This window comes from Balaenoptera musculus, chromosome 5 (assembly GCF_009873245.2).
Source record: "Balaenoptera musculus isolate JJ_BM4_2016_0621 chromosome 5, mBalMus1.pri.v3, whole genome shotgun sequence".
NCBI classification, from domain to species: domain Eukaryota; kingdom Metazoa; phylum Chordata; class Mammalia; order Artiodactyla; family Balaenopteridae; genus Balaenoptera; species Balaenoptera musculus.
In genome coordinates this window covers 123289458-123306662 of record NC_045789.1, presented here as the reverse complement: position 1 = coordinate 123306662, position 17205 = coordinate 123289458, and the positions used below count along the sequence as shown (strand labels likewise).

Here is a 17205-nt window from a genome sequence, read left to right as displayed (position 1 = left end):
ATGACAGTACAAATATTATAAAAGACCCCGTTTTCAAATTTATAATTGGGCTTTGGAATATCTCAACTTGTGGGGAGAATCTTGATGGAGCTGCTGTTTTTAATTGGATAAAATTATATTTTGTATCCAAATGGGTTAAAAATCAGAAGACATATAATTTTGCGGTATCTAAATTTAATTGAAACCGTCAACATAAACATATATAAAGAAAATTTATACGAGGAGCTTTGTTTTGTAAAAATATTTGTTGAAAGATGTTACTCTGTTTTAAAAAACACACACGTCAAAAAAGATTTGAGCTGAAAAAATTGTACATTTGAGCTGAAAAGAAGAAGTTAGAATGTATTTTATAAGAATATATTTTCTTTATCAGAGTTTGCTTTGAACTTACTAGGTACCTCAGTACTTACAGGAAAATTTTTCAATTAGAATTATTATGGTCCACCAAGAAGCATTAGTTGAAGGTGTCAATAATTTCAAATTTAGGGGCTTCCCTGGTGGCGCAGTGGTTGAGAATCCGCCTGCCAATGCAGGGGACACGGGTTCGAGCCCTGGTCTGGGAGGATCCCGCGTGCCGCGGAGCAACTAGACCCGTGAGCCACAACTACTGAGCCTGCGCGTCTGGAGCCTGTGCTCCGCAACAAGAGAGGCCGCGATAGTGAGAGGCCCGCGCACCGCGATGAGGAGGGGCCCCTGCTTGCCGCAACTAGTGCCGCAACTAGAAAAAGCCCTCGCACAGAAACGAAGACCCAAAACAGCCAATAAATAAATAAATAAATAAATAAATTTTTTAAAAGCCAACGTTTAAAAAAAAAAGAAAAAAAAATTCAAATTTATGCAATTGTGAAGATTTCAGGCAATTTTATGAACAAATTAAAAATAAGGAAAATCATATTTAAGAAAATGCATTCTTTAGAAAAATACCAGTAATTGATGGTGGAGAAAATATGCTAAGAAATTGATTAAAGTATGTGAAAATGCACTGAGAGTAAATACGTAAATACTCTGCCTATGTCATTTTTAGCATTCAGGTAATTGGTAAAAAGATGTTTTGTAAAATTTGGTATGTAAATATATATTTATGTTTTAATATATATTTTATTGTATTTTTTGAAAAATAATGTTTAAATAGAATATCTCTGTCAAATACAATAGAACCAAGTTTTCAGTCAATAAATAAGTATATCTAAGAATTATACAATTTTAATTGTTCTTATTGTCTCCTTTTTGTTCTCAAAAATGCCCTGGTTTGGTCAATAAATAGGCCCACTAAGCCAGACTTTTTTTTTTTTTTTAACAGTGGAGATTTCAGACTTTTGGTGAGAGAGACAGTAATTTGGCCGAGAGGAGTTGGAAAGGGCTTAAAAAACATCATTGCTTCATATCAAAAACTGGTGAGATAAATGGATATTCTGAAAAGAAACAATGGTTAGAGCAGTCCCAAGTTTCCTTTGCCATCTGTGTCCATCCATCTTTATAACCTAGCACTATGCCCAGCATAATACCATACCTGTAGCAAGTCTCTAAGTAAGTGAGTGTGACAAAAAGGAACAGACATGCTTTACAGGCAAGGAAACTTGTTACATACCTACAGGGGTGTGGAGAGCATAGTCCCTGCTTTTCAGAAGTTTTTCTATTAGGGAAAGCAAAAAGCCATAAAAATGAAACGTGAAATAAACTTTAATGTAAAAAAAATTCTAAATGGGTCTGATGATTAATTACAGCTTAGTTATTGCTAAAGTTATTTAGAACAGCATTCCGTGATGGTTAGTTACCTTAAAAAAATAGGCTCACTAAATCAAAAGTTTCTGTAACTTCTCTCCCTATTGGGCAGAAATTATTTTAATTATTGTATTAGCAAATAGTTTAATGGAAATGATTATATGATGTACATATTTCTTATTTAAAATTTTCTCTAAACATGTAATTTTACAACCATGAAACTGAAGGAGTCAACTTTTCCAATGACAATAATGTATGGCAAACAAGTTAAGTGGTAATTAAAATTGCTTAAGCAAACGAATATCAAAATTATATCTTTTAAAAAATCAATTTTCCTCACTCGAATTCTTGAGGATTTATACTCTTCTGCCTTTTTTGCTTGTGTTTTGGAAAAGAACCTCAGAATTTGCAACAAATGTGTTAAAGTTAAAGATTAAGATCAACAAACTTCAAATGCCATGGATAGCCAGGGAATAAACAGAATGCAAGAGTAAGCAAAAGCACAATCCATTTTTCTGGTTAAGAGTGATAGCTAAACTTTGGAATTCCTAAAAACAGATGGGAGACTGGCTCAACATTTAAGAAATAAGCACATTTAAATTAATGGAGAATGGGAGGAAAGCTCATGGTTTTAGCATAAATAATAAAGATACATTTCCTACTCCATCAGTTGACAGTACTTTCCCAGCAGAAATTTGGAATCTAATCCAGGTCCACGTGAATGCAAACAACTGGCTTGTCTAGTTCAAAAGTAACTGCCCTGTGATCAGGTCCTCTAGGGCAGTTCATGTTATTCTGCATTCTGACCTCGACCATGGTCTTTTTCTCATAGAGTGGCCTCTGTGGGTAATCAATCGGTCCAGAAGGGCAGGGGCCTGAGACCCAATCGTGATTACTTTCTACCTCCATCTGGCCATGTCCTTCACATGAGGCAGGTGGGAACATCGCCCCACACCCCTACGATTTTTAGTTTTACAACCTTCTACCCGGTCTTTACTTGCTTCTCTTAGCCCCAGACTGAGAAAGTTAAAGCATCACCAGAATTTAATAGATTGAAAGGGGACCCGGATGACTGAGGAATACAACGGGCCCGGAGTGGCCTTTGGGGACAAGAGGGTTAAGGGAGTGGCAAGGGGCAACTCTCCCAGCTCAACTGCCCCTCCTAGCATCGGACACGGCCCCCAAAGCCAGCGGAGTCCCTCAGCCTGGAAGACAAAGGAAGGCTCAGGGCTGAGTGCTGAAGGGGGGGCAGCGACTCGCGTGAGCTCGGGGACGCGAGAACGCAGCCCCCGCCCCTTTCTCCGCCCCCGTCCCCGAGAAAGGCGGAGCCCCGAAGCCGCCCCCAGAATGGTCTCCCCGCGGCGCAGGCAACGGGTCCCAGGCGGTTGCACACGCCCAGGCACGGGCGGCGACTGGACGGCCCGGTGGGGGAGGGGCGAGGCAAGGGGGCGGAGCCGGCGGCCGAAGAAAGGCCTTGCGGCCGGGAGGGGCGGGGCTTGTGCCGAGGGGGCGGGGCTGCGGGGCGGGGCGGAGCCGGCCGATCCGGGGCTGCCTGAGACAGTCACTGCCCTGACGACGGCGGCTGCGGCGGCGGCGGCGGCGGCGGTTGGCCAGTGGGGGTTGGGAGGAGCACAGCCAAGGCTGCTGGGGCAGCTGGAACTGGCAGTTGCCGGGGGCCAAGAGGAGGATCTGGAACCCGGAGCGTGCTCCGGGCCGGGCGGAGGAGGCGGCTGCAGTTGGAGACCGGAGAGCGCTGGCGGCGGCGGCGGCGGCGGCGGCTTCTCAGCGAAGCAAGTGTCTGAAGCTGAGAGTCCTCGGCGGCGGCGGCGGCGGCGGCGGCCGGGACCGAGGTAACCGAGGGGCGGCGGCGGCGGCGGTGGAAGCGAGGCCCCACGCTCAGGTCGGATTCTTGGGGGCATGTGCCGGGGGCTACGACCTGACCCACCCACCCAGCCACCCTGTCCTGCCTCCGGCCCCAGACCCGACTTCTCCCGTCGTTCCGCCGCGGGCCGGGCGGGGACGGGAGCGGCGCCCGGGGTAGGGACGCGGAGCTGGACGCCGCCCGGAGGCGACCCCTCCTCAAGGATTGGCAAGGACGTCGGGCACCCCCTCCCCCTTCAAAAGACACACCCCGATCTCGGGGCGGGGCGGGGTGCCGAGGCGTTCCCAGCCTTCTGGAAGGAAGACCTCGGTGTGGAGGCTGCACCTCCGTCCGTGGCCTCTCCAAGGTGGCCCCCCTGTGGCTCCTTGGGGCTGTTGAAACCAAAGGTGGTTCCCGTCGCTGGGAATCCCGGAGTTCCTTTTGTCTATCAGCTGAAACTAGAGGCCGGAACTGTAGGCGAACACCCACCGGTCCTGAAGCCCTCCGCTCCTTATCCCTTTCCTGCCTGGAAGGCACTCTGCCCCGCAGCCTTTTCTGCGGCCACAGTAGTAGATTTCATTCCTAACCCCCCTCCGAAACGTTCCCCCCTTCGGCTCAGAGGAAGGAAGCATTCCCATAGTACTTGTGTTCGGATTTATCATTCATGTAAGCTCACCCGCCTTTTTTTCTTTCCAACCCATTCCCATCTAGCCACAACCCTGATAATCATCCCCTAGGTTTTGCAAACTATCAACAAAGAAGTGTGGCTAGTCGCGTAAACAGAGCCCTTGACTGGCTGGGCTGTGCAAGTTAATGGAGCTTCCTGAACTGGCGCTGTTCTACCAAGCTGGTCGGAAAGACCTTTTTGGCTAGAGTTAAGGATGTTACTGCATGTGCCTAAAGTCTTTTTTTTCTCTCCTTTCTACAGTGAGGCTTTAAAAATCCAGGGTAACTTGATTAAAATGTAGCTGTTTGGGAAGCCTAACTATAGAGGAAGAAAAATACAGAAAGGAAAATGTAATTATGATTTTGGGGTAGTTGTCCAACTTTTTGAAAGTGCCGAAGATGAAGTGTATGGATTTTTGAGATTACTGTAACTGGTAAATTGTATTCTTTGATAAGTAAGCTTTTAGCATGTGATATTTTGCACTGAGATATTTTTGTTTTATTTTAGTTACTGGTGGGAATTATTGATTACCTGGACATCTTAAACCGAGAAGCCTGTGAACAGGTTCATTAGCATCTTGAAAAATGCGTTTTATGAATGCTTTGAATTAAGAAGGTGTTAACAGTGGTTTGCCATTTTTGCCACATAAGAGACAGTAATCTGAAACAGTTCCTTCCCTGGCAGTTGCCCATATACTTAAAACTGGCAGGGTCTCGTACTCTGAGTGACTATCCTTCAACAAGGAGTAGAGCACTGACAATCTACTGTATAAATGTAATCTCTTTGGTAGCATTTACTATAATGGACACCTTTTCTGCATCTAATTTTCAGATACAGACTTAACGCTTGTGATCTGGAAAAGCATTTTGTACAAATTGAAAGATTGGGCTTTCTCTTCAGTTTTCCAGATGTATTGTCTCATCTGCATACTTGAAACATCCACAATCACATGAACTCCAGATGTAACCATGGAGTTTTGCGACCCATCAAGATATAGGAAAAGTGTTGGCCAAGGTTCGGGACCAGGCAGTTTTCCATCAGTTCAACAATTAATATAAACTATTATATTCTCTGCTGATTATCAGGAATAAAGAGCCAAATAAAGTCATGCACATTCTGTTGGCAGACGGACTATGTGGCTGTTGAATTTTACTGTAACTGGTTACTCTTGTCATTCAAAGTCAACTTAATATGCAAGTTATGTCCTAATGGATGTAAAGACCTGTGTTGACGTACCCAGATTCTAGCAAATGTTGACTCTAAGAAACCTATTATGACTAATCCTTGGGAAGAGAAAGTCTGCAAAATGGCTCAAACGAGTTTACTGCAGGGGAAGCAGTTTTACTGTAGGGAGTGGGCTTTCCACAAGCTTCAGCATTGCCTCCAGGAGAAAACTAACTGCTGCAACAGTGCTGTCAACACACCGCCCCTTGTAATGAATTCTGGGAATAACGCTAGTGTTGTCTCTGGCAAAGGAGCTGCCTGGGGCGTGTTATTGGTAGGAGGGCCTGGCAGTGGCAAGACAGCCTTATGCACTGAGCTCTTGTGGCCAAGTTCACCTACAAGCTTGCAGAGAGGCTTACATCGCCAGGCTTTGGCCTTTCATTTCTGCAAAGCCCAGGACTCTGATACTTTGTGTGTTGGAGGGTTTATTAGAGGTCTGGTTGCCCAGATCTGCCGCAGTGGACTTCTCCAAGGATATGAGGACAAGCTAAGGGATCCAGCAGTTCAAAGCCTCCTACAGCCCGGGGAATGTGAGAGAAACCCAGCTGAAGCATTTAAAAGGTAACAATAAGAATGTCATGGTGTTCTGGTTTCTGTGCAAAAATTAAAGTTTTTTTCGTTTTTTTTTTGTTTGTTTCTTAACTTTGCCAGTGCTTTTACTACCACTGTATATTTGGGGATAACCTGGGGTTATGAATACACCTGTTTACTTTGTTGAAGGAAATAAAATTTAAGCTTTGTATTGTAAGGATATGGATTAAAAGTATATCTTTTACTTGTTTAATAACAGAACGTGAAGCACTGAAGAAACTTAATTTGAGAGGTGTGATATTCTTGCAGACTTTTTAATGTGTAAGTGCCATCCAGTAAAACTCAGGGCAAATCTGTTATCTTCTGCTGTTAGCCATCAAAATCAGCGTTAGAATTGTTATATCATTCTTAAATTAATGAGGAAATAGGTTAGGCAATACCTGTATCACAAGTATGAGATGCCAGGTTTGATAGACAGTGTTCAATATGGAATCACTGTGTATGGAATCAATAATGCAGTCTTTAATATTAAACTTAACTTTTAAGAGACTTAAGTCTCTGACCATAAACAGCTCTTTTCCTCTTGACTTACTGCTTTTTCTGGAGATACTATCACTAGTTGAAGAGCTGAGTTTTCATTTCTTATAAGTAATTTCATAAACTGCATTTATTGACACCTTAGGAAATGTTTCAAAGAGCTTATAGTCTAAGTTGAACTTAGTCTAACTAAATTATGTAATTATGCAATTTGTTTTATTGGAATTAGCTATGTAAATTTCTAATACCTTTAAATATTTAAAATCAAGTCTGATAACTATATTTTTGATATATTCTGATTCTAAGCAAATCTTTCCCTATAGTGTCAGAGATTTTCTTGAAAAAGATCCTTCTACTCAGATGGATTTTCTGTAATTTTTTTTCCTGTGAGTTTTAGTTACTCATTGAAGGGGAATAAGAAGCCAATAGAGCTGTGTGTAAAAACCACACCAGTATTGATTTTCTGGTTGACAGAAGGAGCTAATCACTTTGTATTCCCGGTCTGTACTTGGTTAGGGAAAGCCTAGTCTTTCCACTTGGACCATTTTGGTGCTCTTATTAATCTTCCACTGGATCTTTCAAAAACTTGGGTCACTTTCTTTTTCATTAAAGTAATGAATCATTAAATAAATTAGGTAACTTTGATATTGGAAAAGCTGTTTCTGATAATTCACAGAGCTACATTTCCTTCAAGACTGTGAAGCAGTAAAATGACCATAGTCGAATGCAGACATGAGAACACAAAAATTAAAAAGAAATATTTTTACATAGTCTATGGCATTAGATGATCTAGGCCTCTGCTTTTGGACAAATAGTTAAGATTTCATTGTGGGTTTTATTAGTGACTGATTGACTTGTTAGATAAGTCCTTTAGAGAATTTTGATAGGAATGTATTTTTGATAGGAATTTTATTTAGGCAGGGTTAGATGTAATTCAACAAGTAGACAATGGAACAAAAGATAATTATTTTCAAAGAGTTGCAATATTTTGAGGGAGACAGAGCTGGAGGTAATTATAACATGATGGGAGATGAAATATAAACAAAGAAAAGTTTGTTTTGTTTTTTTTTTTCATTTTTGACAAAAACAACCTCCCAAACCAGTTTGTGTATTGTTACTTTCTTAACATCTAACACTGGATAATATTGATGGCTTTATATATTCATGTGTGAAACAATTTAATAGAAATAGAAAATTGATAAAGATAAATCTTAGTTCTTCACAGATCCACAAAGTTGGGGAAATTTCAGAGTGATTCAGTAATTAATGCTTTTTATCTGCTTTTCTTCAGTTTTACGTCCTAATTTTTTATCCCTATTTTTTTACCCTTAATGATACTAGATACAGTATGTAGTGCTGCAAGCTAACTTCTTACATGAAGTCACATAGCTAAGTGGTAACTTGTTAATTACCAGTTTTTTGAAATCACATTTTCTTCACGATAATTAAAAAAAGAAACTTCATGTTAATCTTAAACTTCATGTTAAATATTGCTACTTCTTTTCCTTCTGACATGGTAGAGTATAGTCTGTTGATTCTGAGATTTAGTTGTCAAGAAATTTCTTCTGACATCCATTCATTCATTCTTACAGCAAATGTTTATTGAGAGCCTTTTGTGTTTTAAGCACAGTTCAGCTGGAGATATTTATTGAGAACTGTCTGTGTGTTAGGTATTCAGATGTGGATAAATCAGTGAACCGAACAGACAAAATACCGTCTTCATGGAGCTTTAAGTTCTTATGCTAATATTTATCTTATTTCTATAAAAAGAAATAATATTGATACTTCAGGTATCAATATATAGATACTTACTGTAGATGCAGCACATGAACATTTTAACACGAATGGAATTAGATTATCTGTTGAAGAGAATGATGAATGAAGACATTAATTTCTTATTTTTGTTCTTCTCCATTTTTCTTCACTGGTTAAAGTGAAAAGCTATTGTTACTACATTTAGAATATATATATTTTATCTGTTTCTGTTGGTGGAACTAAGTTGATGACAATTACATTTTTACTTGTTTTGAGAACCAAATGCTGATTTCTTTCATTCTGCCTCCCGCTTCAGGCTTTTATTGCAAAACTTTGCCTTTTGTGTTGAATTGTCTTTTCTAGAATTAGTGTTAGAGGTAGAGTTTCCTAGTAGTCCTCTAACTGTAAAACAAATTCCAGTTGTTTTTGACAGAAGGATCAAGGCATCTAAGTTATGGAATGAGGGAAGGGCTAGTGGTTTTAGATCCTGTGATTGGTTTAGAAGCACAACTGAAGATGGTTATTTTTTCAACCAGAAACTTCTTTCTGAACTTTACTATCATGGTCCTTGAACCCCCAAGGGTCTTTTTTGGAGAGTTAGATGGATGTGGAGTAGAAGTACAAAGCTTTGTTCCTCGTGGATATCATTCTCTTTTATTTCTGGTTAACAATCTGCAAGGCCAGGTGTGAGTCAATTCTGTGTGTGATGTCAATTTTTTGGAGTCGAGTAAAAAGATTTTGTTCTGTGTAATGTTGATAGGAATTAATTAAACATCTTCAGTGGTACCACAAATTAAGTGTAAATGGAATAAAATCGTGATGAAGAATTAAGGATGAACGACTCTAAACTTTGAGAGTTTAGTAGAAAAGTCGTGTGAGAAGTGGTGAAAGATAACAATGGCTTGTTAGAAAAGGATTGGGAGCTAGAAGACTAGACTGTGACCTTTATTTTTATGTTGACTAAGAATCCTTGAATGGTGAAATTTTCTTTCTAATCTTTTTATCTCCCTCTTGAACATTTTATAGTTCTTCACTGGTATCTCTTTAGATTTTTAACTTCTTTTGTAATTATTTATGCATACATGTTCTGTAATCTCCTCTATTAGGCATATGTTTCTTCGTGACATTATTCATGACTGATTAATATTTTATGTTTACCATAGCGCTTTGAAGAGCACTTTGCATATAGTAAGTGCTGAATGATTATCATTTGAAGGAGTGAATAATACTACTTACCTATCTAGAATGTGCTTGAACCTGATTGAAGGACAGCTGAAGTGCTTGCATAAGAAAGGAAATTGAAATGTTATATCATTTAGGTCAGTTTTAAATGCAGACCAGACTGGTATAGTGATTATTAATTTATTAACCTGCTGTCTGCTCTTTAGTATGTATGAATGTGGATTGGTCCAGATAGTTTTACGTGGCCAGATGTCTGTCTTCTGTCTTAACTGGCTCCAAGTATTTTTGGCAAACTCAACAAAGGGGCAAAGAACAGAATGGGACTGGAGCGTGTGCTTCCTTCTTACCCTCAGTTGTGGGGTATGTTCAAGGCAAAATATTTCCTTTCCATTATCTGTCTTGAATATCTAAGACTATTTAAGATAACCATCATTATCTATTCTTAAATATTGTCGGATTAAAAGATCTTGTAAAAGTGTCTTTACAGTTCACATTTTGAATAAAATAAATGAAAATATAATTTTCATAATCAAAATTCTACATTTCTTTTAGTGTAATAGTGTCACTTTCCACTGAATTGTCTGTTGCTTCCAACTCTTATGTTATTTTGACTTTGATATGGACTTCCATGCATTCAAACCCTCGCACTTTCCCTTCCTAAAATCTTTTCCTTTTACCCTAGACGGGCTTTCTCTCTCTTTTATACTTCATGTCTAAGTGCTGCTTCCTTTGGTTCCTGGTACCTTTGTCATTTGCTGAACTAGTCCTCAACATTTAATCAGTTCTGTAGTGGCATAACATATTGCTCCATATTTATACTGTTTAACATTAGCCGCGTTCTTAATTCTGCTTGGCCATTTTTTTATTTACTTCTTGATAACTCAGATTTTATTTTGGATCAGAAAGAGTGAAGTAAAGTAGTGCCCTATAGGTTGAATATATTTTTTATCCAATTCAGGAAATTTCACACACCTATCCAGATTTGGGGGTTTTCTTGAAAAAAAAAATTGGAAATTTTGACACTATTAGCTTTTCATTTTTTTTGAAGCAATAATCTGGTGGCACTGTGTTAGCTGCTGTCTTTATGTGGGGCCTACACATTCTAATTTGATTCCGTCTCCTCCACTCTCTATTATTCTATCCCAAGACTACTTCGTTTGTTTATATATGCCAGCCTGGCTCCTGTGGGCATTTTCAAACATGAACATGTTTTCCATTCCTCTGAGTAGAGAAACACTATAATTTTTATCTCCCCCCAAATTTGCTACTATATTATCTTGAATTTGTACATGCAAGTACTACTACTTCTTCCCTATCACCTCATTTTTTCTTAACGTGCTAAAATCTGACTTCTACGTCTACATATTTACAGAAAGATGTTTAAGCATAATAGCTTTTCTGAATCCACTACTCAGTCGATCTTTAGCCTTAGATGATATATGTTAGAACTTTCTTCATTATTTGTGCTTTCTCGCATTCAGAATCTCCTGTCTGACTGTATCCTTTGGTGGCCCTTCCTCTAGGTTCTCTCTGGCTGTTTGTCCAACAAAGCTTCCTTAGATCTTCTCTCTTTGTATATACACTCCTTCAGTAATTTTATTTACTTACATGGCTACCGATGCTCATGTCTAATATGATAGCAATCAGATCTACATCAACAGCCTTTGTCTTCATTCTGATCAACATGTATCTTTTCACTGGAGTGTCTCTCACTTACCTTCCTCTGTTCAATCCAGCATCTCTTAGCATTTCTCTTCGTTGACTCATTCATTCCTTTTTTTTTTTTTATAAATTTATTTATTATTTTATTTATTTATTTTCGGCTACTTTGGTTCCTTGTTGCTGTGCGCGGCTTTCTCTAGTTGCAGTGAGTGGGGGCTACTCTTCGTTGCGGTGCGCGGGCTTCTCATTGCAGTGGCTTCTCTTGTTGTGGAGAACAGGCTCTAGGCGTGTGGGCTTGAGTAGTTGTGGCACGCGGGCTCAGTAGTTGTGCCTCGCAGGCTCTAGAGCACAGGCTCAGTAGTTGTGGCACACGGGCTTAGTTGCCCCACGGCATGTGGGATCTTCCTGGACCAGGGCTCGAACCCGTGTCCCCTGCACTGGCAGGCAGATTCTTAACCACTGCGCCATCAGGGAAGCCCCATTCATTTCTTAAACAAATAACCAGCACCTGCTATGTGCCAGATGTGTGCCAATGTCCAGATAACAGGACTGAAGTGGTGAGCCAAACAGGACACTGAGCTCAGTGGGGGGAAATACATTGAACAAATAATCACAAAAATAAATGTAAAAATGGAGCTTTGGTAAGTGCTAAGAAGGAGGGACACAGGCTGATAAGAAAGCATGTAATATGAGGCTTGATCGTTGTCTTGGCTTCTGGGAAAACTGACTCTCTTATCTAAGTTGTTCCATAATTACTCTTATTTCCTAGACCCTTTCTACTTAAAAGTATGATCTTAAGAGCAACAATAGTGGCACCACCTGGGAGGTTACTATAAATGCAGAATCTCGAATCTACTGAACTGAATCTGCCTTTTAACAAGATTCCTAAGTGAATTCTGTGCACATTGAAGTTTGAGAAGCACTGCCCAGGCTAGATTCTAGAATTTTCTTTGACTATTTTCTATTATATTTCTCTAGTCTACGGTATTTAATCTTTTTCTTGGAATGGTTCTTGAATTCTTTTCCCCTAATCTAGAATTTTTGTTCATCACCTCCTGGATGTTCTACTTAATCTTAGCCTCTCTATATGTATTTCATTTTGGTAACAGTTGGCCAATTAACCATAGTATAACAGTGCTTTCTTTAGGCCATTCCTCTGAGCCTGTGATAACCTCTACAACAAATTAAATTTCTCTGCTTGGCTTCAAAAGCTCTTCGTAATTTGGTTCTCTTCCATCTAAAGTATGTATCATGTTTCCAGACTTCACCAGAACACATTAAGCTCATTTATTCTTTCAAGAAATATTTTTAAGCATATGAGACAATGTTAAAGTCGACAAGAGATATGAATAAGAATAGCCTTATTTTTCTTAGTGTTTAGTAAGAACTTGATATACATAGTAAGGATATGGACCTTTTGTTTGTTATATATTTTGCAGATTTTTTTTTAGTTTGTTTTTTAGCCCTTAACTTTGTTTTTAGCAATTTTGCTTTTTAGAAAATATCTTATGAAGTATAATGGCTTCTATACAATGTAATGGTTTGATTTTATGAAGTAAAATAAGTAAATACTTATTTTTCTCCCCTTCAAAAAATCTTTGAAGTGTATTCTGATTGGTTGCCTGTCTTTCCTCTCTAGTTGTTCTAGTGATGTCTTTGACCATACTATACAATTGTTTTAAATTTCAAACCAGTTTCTTTCTTTCATGTTATCTTAATCTCAGAAATATCCCTAATGTCATTTTTTTTCTACAACACATGTAGTGTAGCTAAATATAGTCTTTGGTAATAAAGTAGAATTTGAAAATGTTCATGTAATTACTTAATAAAAATAGGTATTAATTAAGAGAACTAATTATATCTTAATTGTGGTTATCTTGAGAAATGATTTGGAACATTCCAAAAACTGGTGACCTTTTACAGTTGTGAATCATGATTTGAATATATAGAAACTGGTGTGGATTGAATTATTTGCTTTTGTTCTTCTTCTCTCCATGTATCCTTGGTCTTTGCCATGTGATATTGCAGTCCTTCTGCTAGAGAAGTGTACTTCTCTGCCTTTTGATTTTGGCTCAGCCATGTGATTTGCTTTGGCCAGTGGGATGTTAGTAGACATTACCCAAACAGAGGCTTAACATGTGCGTGAGTGATTGGGCTTGTCCTTTTTGTGTCTCATTACCTTCAGAAGAACATGTTCTGGTGAGCTTGTTGGTCCAAAGAGGATGAGGGAGATGTGGAGTAAACCAGACCCAACCTGAAGCTTGACTCCAAGCCTGGAGTACAACGAACTCATAGACACAGGAGAAAGTATAAATGATTGTTATTTCAAGCCACTGGGTTTTAGGGTGGTTGTGGTATATCACTGTTGTGGAAATAGCTAACAATACAAAACTTAAGGAAATAATATTTCAAATAGGAAATCATTAATTTTCATCAAAAATCTAGGAGTCCTCATTGATTCCTCAATTTCACTCACCCCCTACACTCAAATCCGTCAGGTACTTTTGTTCTGTTTCCAAGATAAAACAAATACCTCAACTTTTCTTCATCTCCATTGCCGCCACTCCCATTATCCCTTTCAGTGGTGTCCTAACTGGTCTTCTTGTTGCTATTGTTGTCCCTCTTATCTTCACAAAGCAGTTAAGGATAATCAGATCTTGTTAATAACTCTCTGCATAAAACCTGCAGATAGCTTCTCACTACCTTCCGAATAAAATCTAAGCTTTACATGGTCTAGCCCTTACCTAGCCTTTGACTTCAGCCTGTACTGTTTTCAGCCTTGTTCATTGGTTCTTCATCCACATTGTTATTATTGTTCTGAAATAGGTCACATTCTGGCCAACAGATTTTTGTATGGCTACTTGCTCTGGTATCACTTAGTGTACCAGCTTTAATGTTACGTCCTCTGAGATCTTCCCTTGTCCACTGAATCTTTAGAAGTCTCCCCACCCAGTCATTTTCTTAAATCACAACATCTCACTTTGTTTTCTTTATTTCTTAATTTTCAGTGTCTATCATGATTGGGAATTATTTTGTGCATTTGTTCACTTTGACTTTCTGTCTGCCTTCTGGAATGAGCAGAGTACTTGTCTGTCTTGTGTCTTTATATCTCCAGGGCTTAGAATATAGCAGAGACTCAGTATTTCCTGAATTAATGAGTAACTGTATTTTACTTTAAAATGTTATAATTTTGTCACATTGATAATTTGTATTGCTCTAACCATATTCAGCTTTGAAATATTCTGTTTTCCTGTGGAATAATACTATACATGTAGATTATATAGTTATAGATGAAAAGTATTTAAAACCAGTATTTTTGATGATTTCATCAGTGTCAACAATTCATATTGAAATTAATTTTTATCAATGGAAAATCTTTTTAATAGCATCAGATATATGTTATGTGATGTGAGTCATATGAGGTCATAAATCCATAGTTTCATCTGTAGAATTCTTATCATTCTTTCAGCCATTGTCATTTAAATTTCATATTCACTTAGAAAGGAGAAAAAACTTTTGTAGCTTAAATCTCAGCTAATGTGTTTGTTAAATTGCTACTTTAGGGAGAGAAGCAACTTGCAAACGGAGGACTTCACAGGAATTGAAAGGGAAAAAATAATGGTACTAAAGGGGAAGAAATTGTAGAAAATAAATTTACAGAGGAAATGATAGATTGCTCCTACCCCCAAAGGTTCAGTTATACAGGAAAGTTAATAAAATAGAAAAACAAAGATGCATGTACTTCCTCATTTTGCCATATTTGCTCTAAATCTGAGTTTCCTGTTTCTGTTTTAAAGAAAAAATAATCCACATTTGAAGCCACCCAGGTATCCCATTAAGTCTGATCTACTCACACCCTGTAGGTGACCCCTCCTGTGAATTTACATTTTATGCCTATGCAGTTTGACCAGTTTATATACATAGGGAGATAGATATATATGTATATACACATACTTGTTACATGCTCTAGTTCTGTACATTTTTGATTCCACATCAGCAATTCTCAAACTTTTTTATTCTAGGTCCCCTTTATACTCTTGAAAATTGTTGCGGACACTAAAGAATTTGTTTATGTGGGTTGTATTTATAAATATTTGTTTATTTAAAATTTAAACTAATATTTAAATATGTATTAATATATTTAATATTATTAAATCTTTATCTATTAACATAAATAACATTTTAATGAAAGAATAACTATACTGTCCAAGACCAAAAAAAAAACACTTAAAGAGGGGCGTTGTTTTACATTGTTTTGCAAATCTTTTTAATATTAGGCTTAATAAAAGACAGCTGGATTATCATGGTTCTGTTTCTGCATGCAGTCTCTAGAAAACTCCACTTTATCCTTGAGTGAGAACAAGAGTGAAAAAGGCAAATGACATCTTAGTTTTATTATGACCCCAAATAGGGGACTTCTAGGGATCCCCAGACTACACTTTGAAAACCATTGTTCTGTATAAATAGTACTGTGTTGCTAGCACTATTCTGCAACATTTTCTGTGTAACATTTTTTTTTTATGTTTGGCCAAGTTTTTATATGTGGATCTACATGATTCACTTTACCATACAGTATATAATTTCATTCTTTATACTATAATTCATTTGTTGTCATGTTGATACTCATTTAAGATGTATTCAACTTTTTCAACTTTACAAAACAGTTACAAACATTCTTGGGTATTCTGGTGTGCTTATACTAGGAATATAGTAATGAAGGGTGATTCCAGGTTGAATACTTAGAAGTGAAATTTTGGATCATAAGGTGTGTATATCCATCTTCAACTCTGAGGAGATAGTACCAACTACCCTTTAAAATTACATCAGTTTATCCTCTTGTAGTACTGTGTAATTTGAGTTTCCATTACTCTACTAGGTCACCAATACTTGCCATAATGTCAGAGTTCTTTATGTTCTGGAAAGTGAATGTGAAATGGTACCTTATTTTAAATATCCTTGATCCTGTGGCTTGTCATTTTGCTTGTGAAATTTTTGTTTTGAAATGTACAAAAAAGAATATAGTCAAATATATCTTTTCTTTTTTTAAAATTGTTCTAGTTCTCATAACTTTAATAATTTTATTTATTCATTAATTTTATAAATTTATTTATTTTATTTATTTTTGGCTGTGTTGGGTCTTCGTTGCTGTGCGCGGGCTTTCCCTAGTTGCGCCGAGTGGGGGCTGCTCTTCATTGTGGTGCGCGGGCTTCTCTTTGTGGTGGCTTCTCTTGTTACGGAGCACAGGCTCTAGGCGCACTTGTGGCACGCAGGCTCAGTAGTTGTGGCTCACGGGCTCTAGAGCACAGGCTCAGTAGTTGTGGCGCACAGGCTTAGTTGCTCCACGGCATGTGGGATCTTCCTGGACCAGGGATCGAACCCGTGTCCCCTGCATTGGCAGGTGGATTCTTAACCACTGCACCACCAGGGAAGTCCCTCAATCTTTTCTTTTTATGATTTCCTTTACACTTTGGCCTTTTTGGGTCTTAATATTTAAAAACTTGTTTTCTACTTGATTGTTCTAGCAGCATTTGTTGAATGGCTCATCTTTCACTATTGATTTGTAATACCACTGCGGTGAGATACACACACACACATACATACACATGCATGTATTTCTGAGTTCTCTATTTTACTTTGGTTTATTCATTCATTCATTGATTTATCAAATATGTATTAGATACCAGGAATGCACCAGATGCCATTCTTAATACTGAGATATATTAGTAAAAAAGAAGTGGCAAATATCATCTGTGTTTATGGAGCTTACATTTTGAGGGTTGGGGTGGGTGGTTAGTAGAAAAATGAAAAGTTAAGAAGATAGTATATAATGCATAGCATATCACTACACAATAAGTGCTACGTGGAAAATCAAAGCAGAGTAAGGATGGTAGGAGTGATGTGCTGAGTAGGTTGGGGGAGGAGTGTTGCTATTTATATAGGGGAGGTTAGGGCATCCTGAAGGAAGTATCCAGACTGAGGATATATCAAGTACAAAGTCTTGAGGTGGGAGTTGGCTTAATATTATCCAAGAGAAACAAGGGGGAGCCTGTGTGGCTGGAACAGA

General features: G+C 38.4%; 1 protein-coding gene across 9 annotated transcripts in view; it reads left to right on the top strand.

The window, feature by feature from the left end:
* Positions 1–3436: 3436 nt before the first annotated feature.
* The window catches only part of ANKRD50 (ankyrin repeat domain 50), a 44023-nt gene continuing 30254 nt past the window's right edge, over positions 3437–17205 (top strand). Inside the window, exons 1-2 of one of the 9 annotated variants that reach the window (XM_036853076.1) lie at positions 3437–3572; positions 5082–6035. In XM_036853076.1, the coding sequence (XP_036708971.1) occupies positions 5524–6035 (512 nt within the window). In that variant the 5' untranslated portion in view covers positions 3437–3572; positions 5082–5523. Of the gene's footprint in view, positions 3623–4156; positions 4250–4757; positions 6036–6264; positions 6327–13326; positions 13449–17205 lie in introns of those variants that run through there. The other 8 variants (XM_036853078.1, XM_036853080.1, XM_036853081.1 and 5 more) reach the window with 8 other exon arrangements.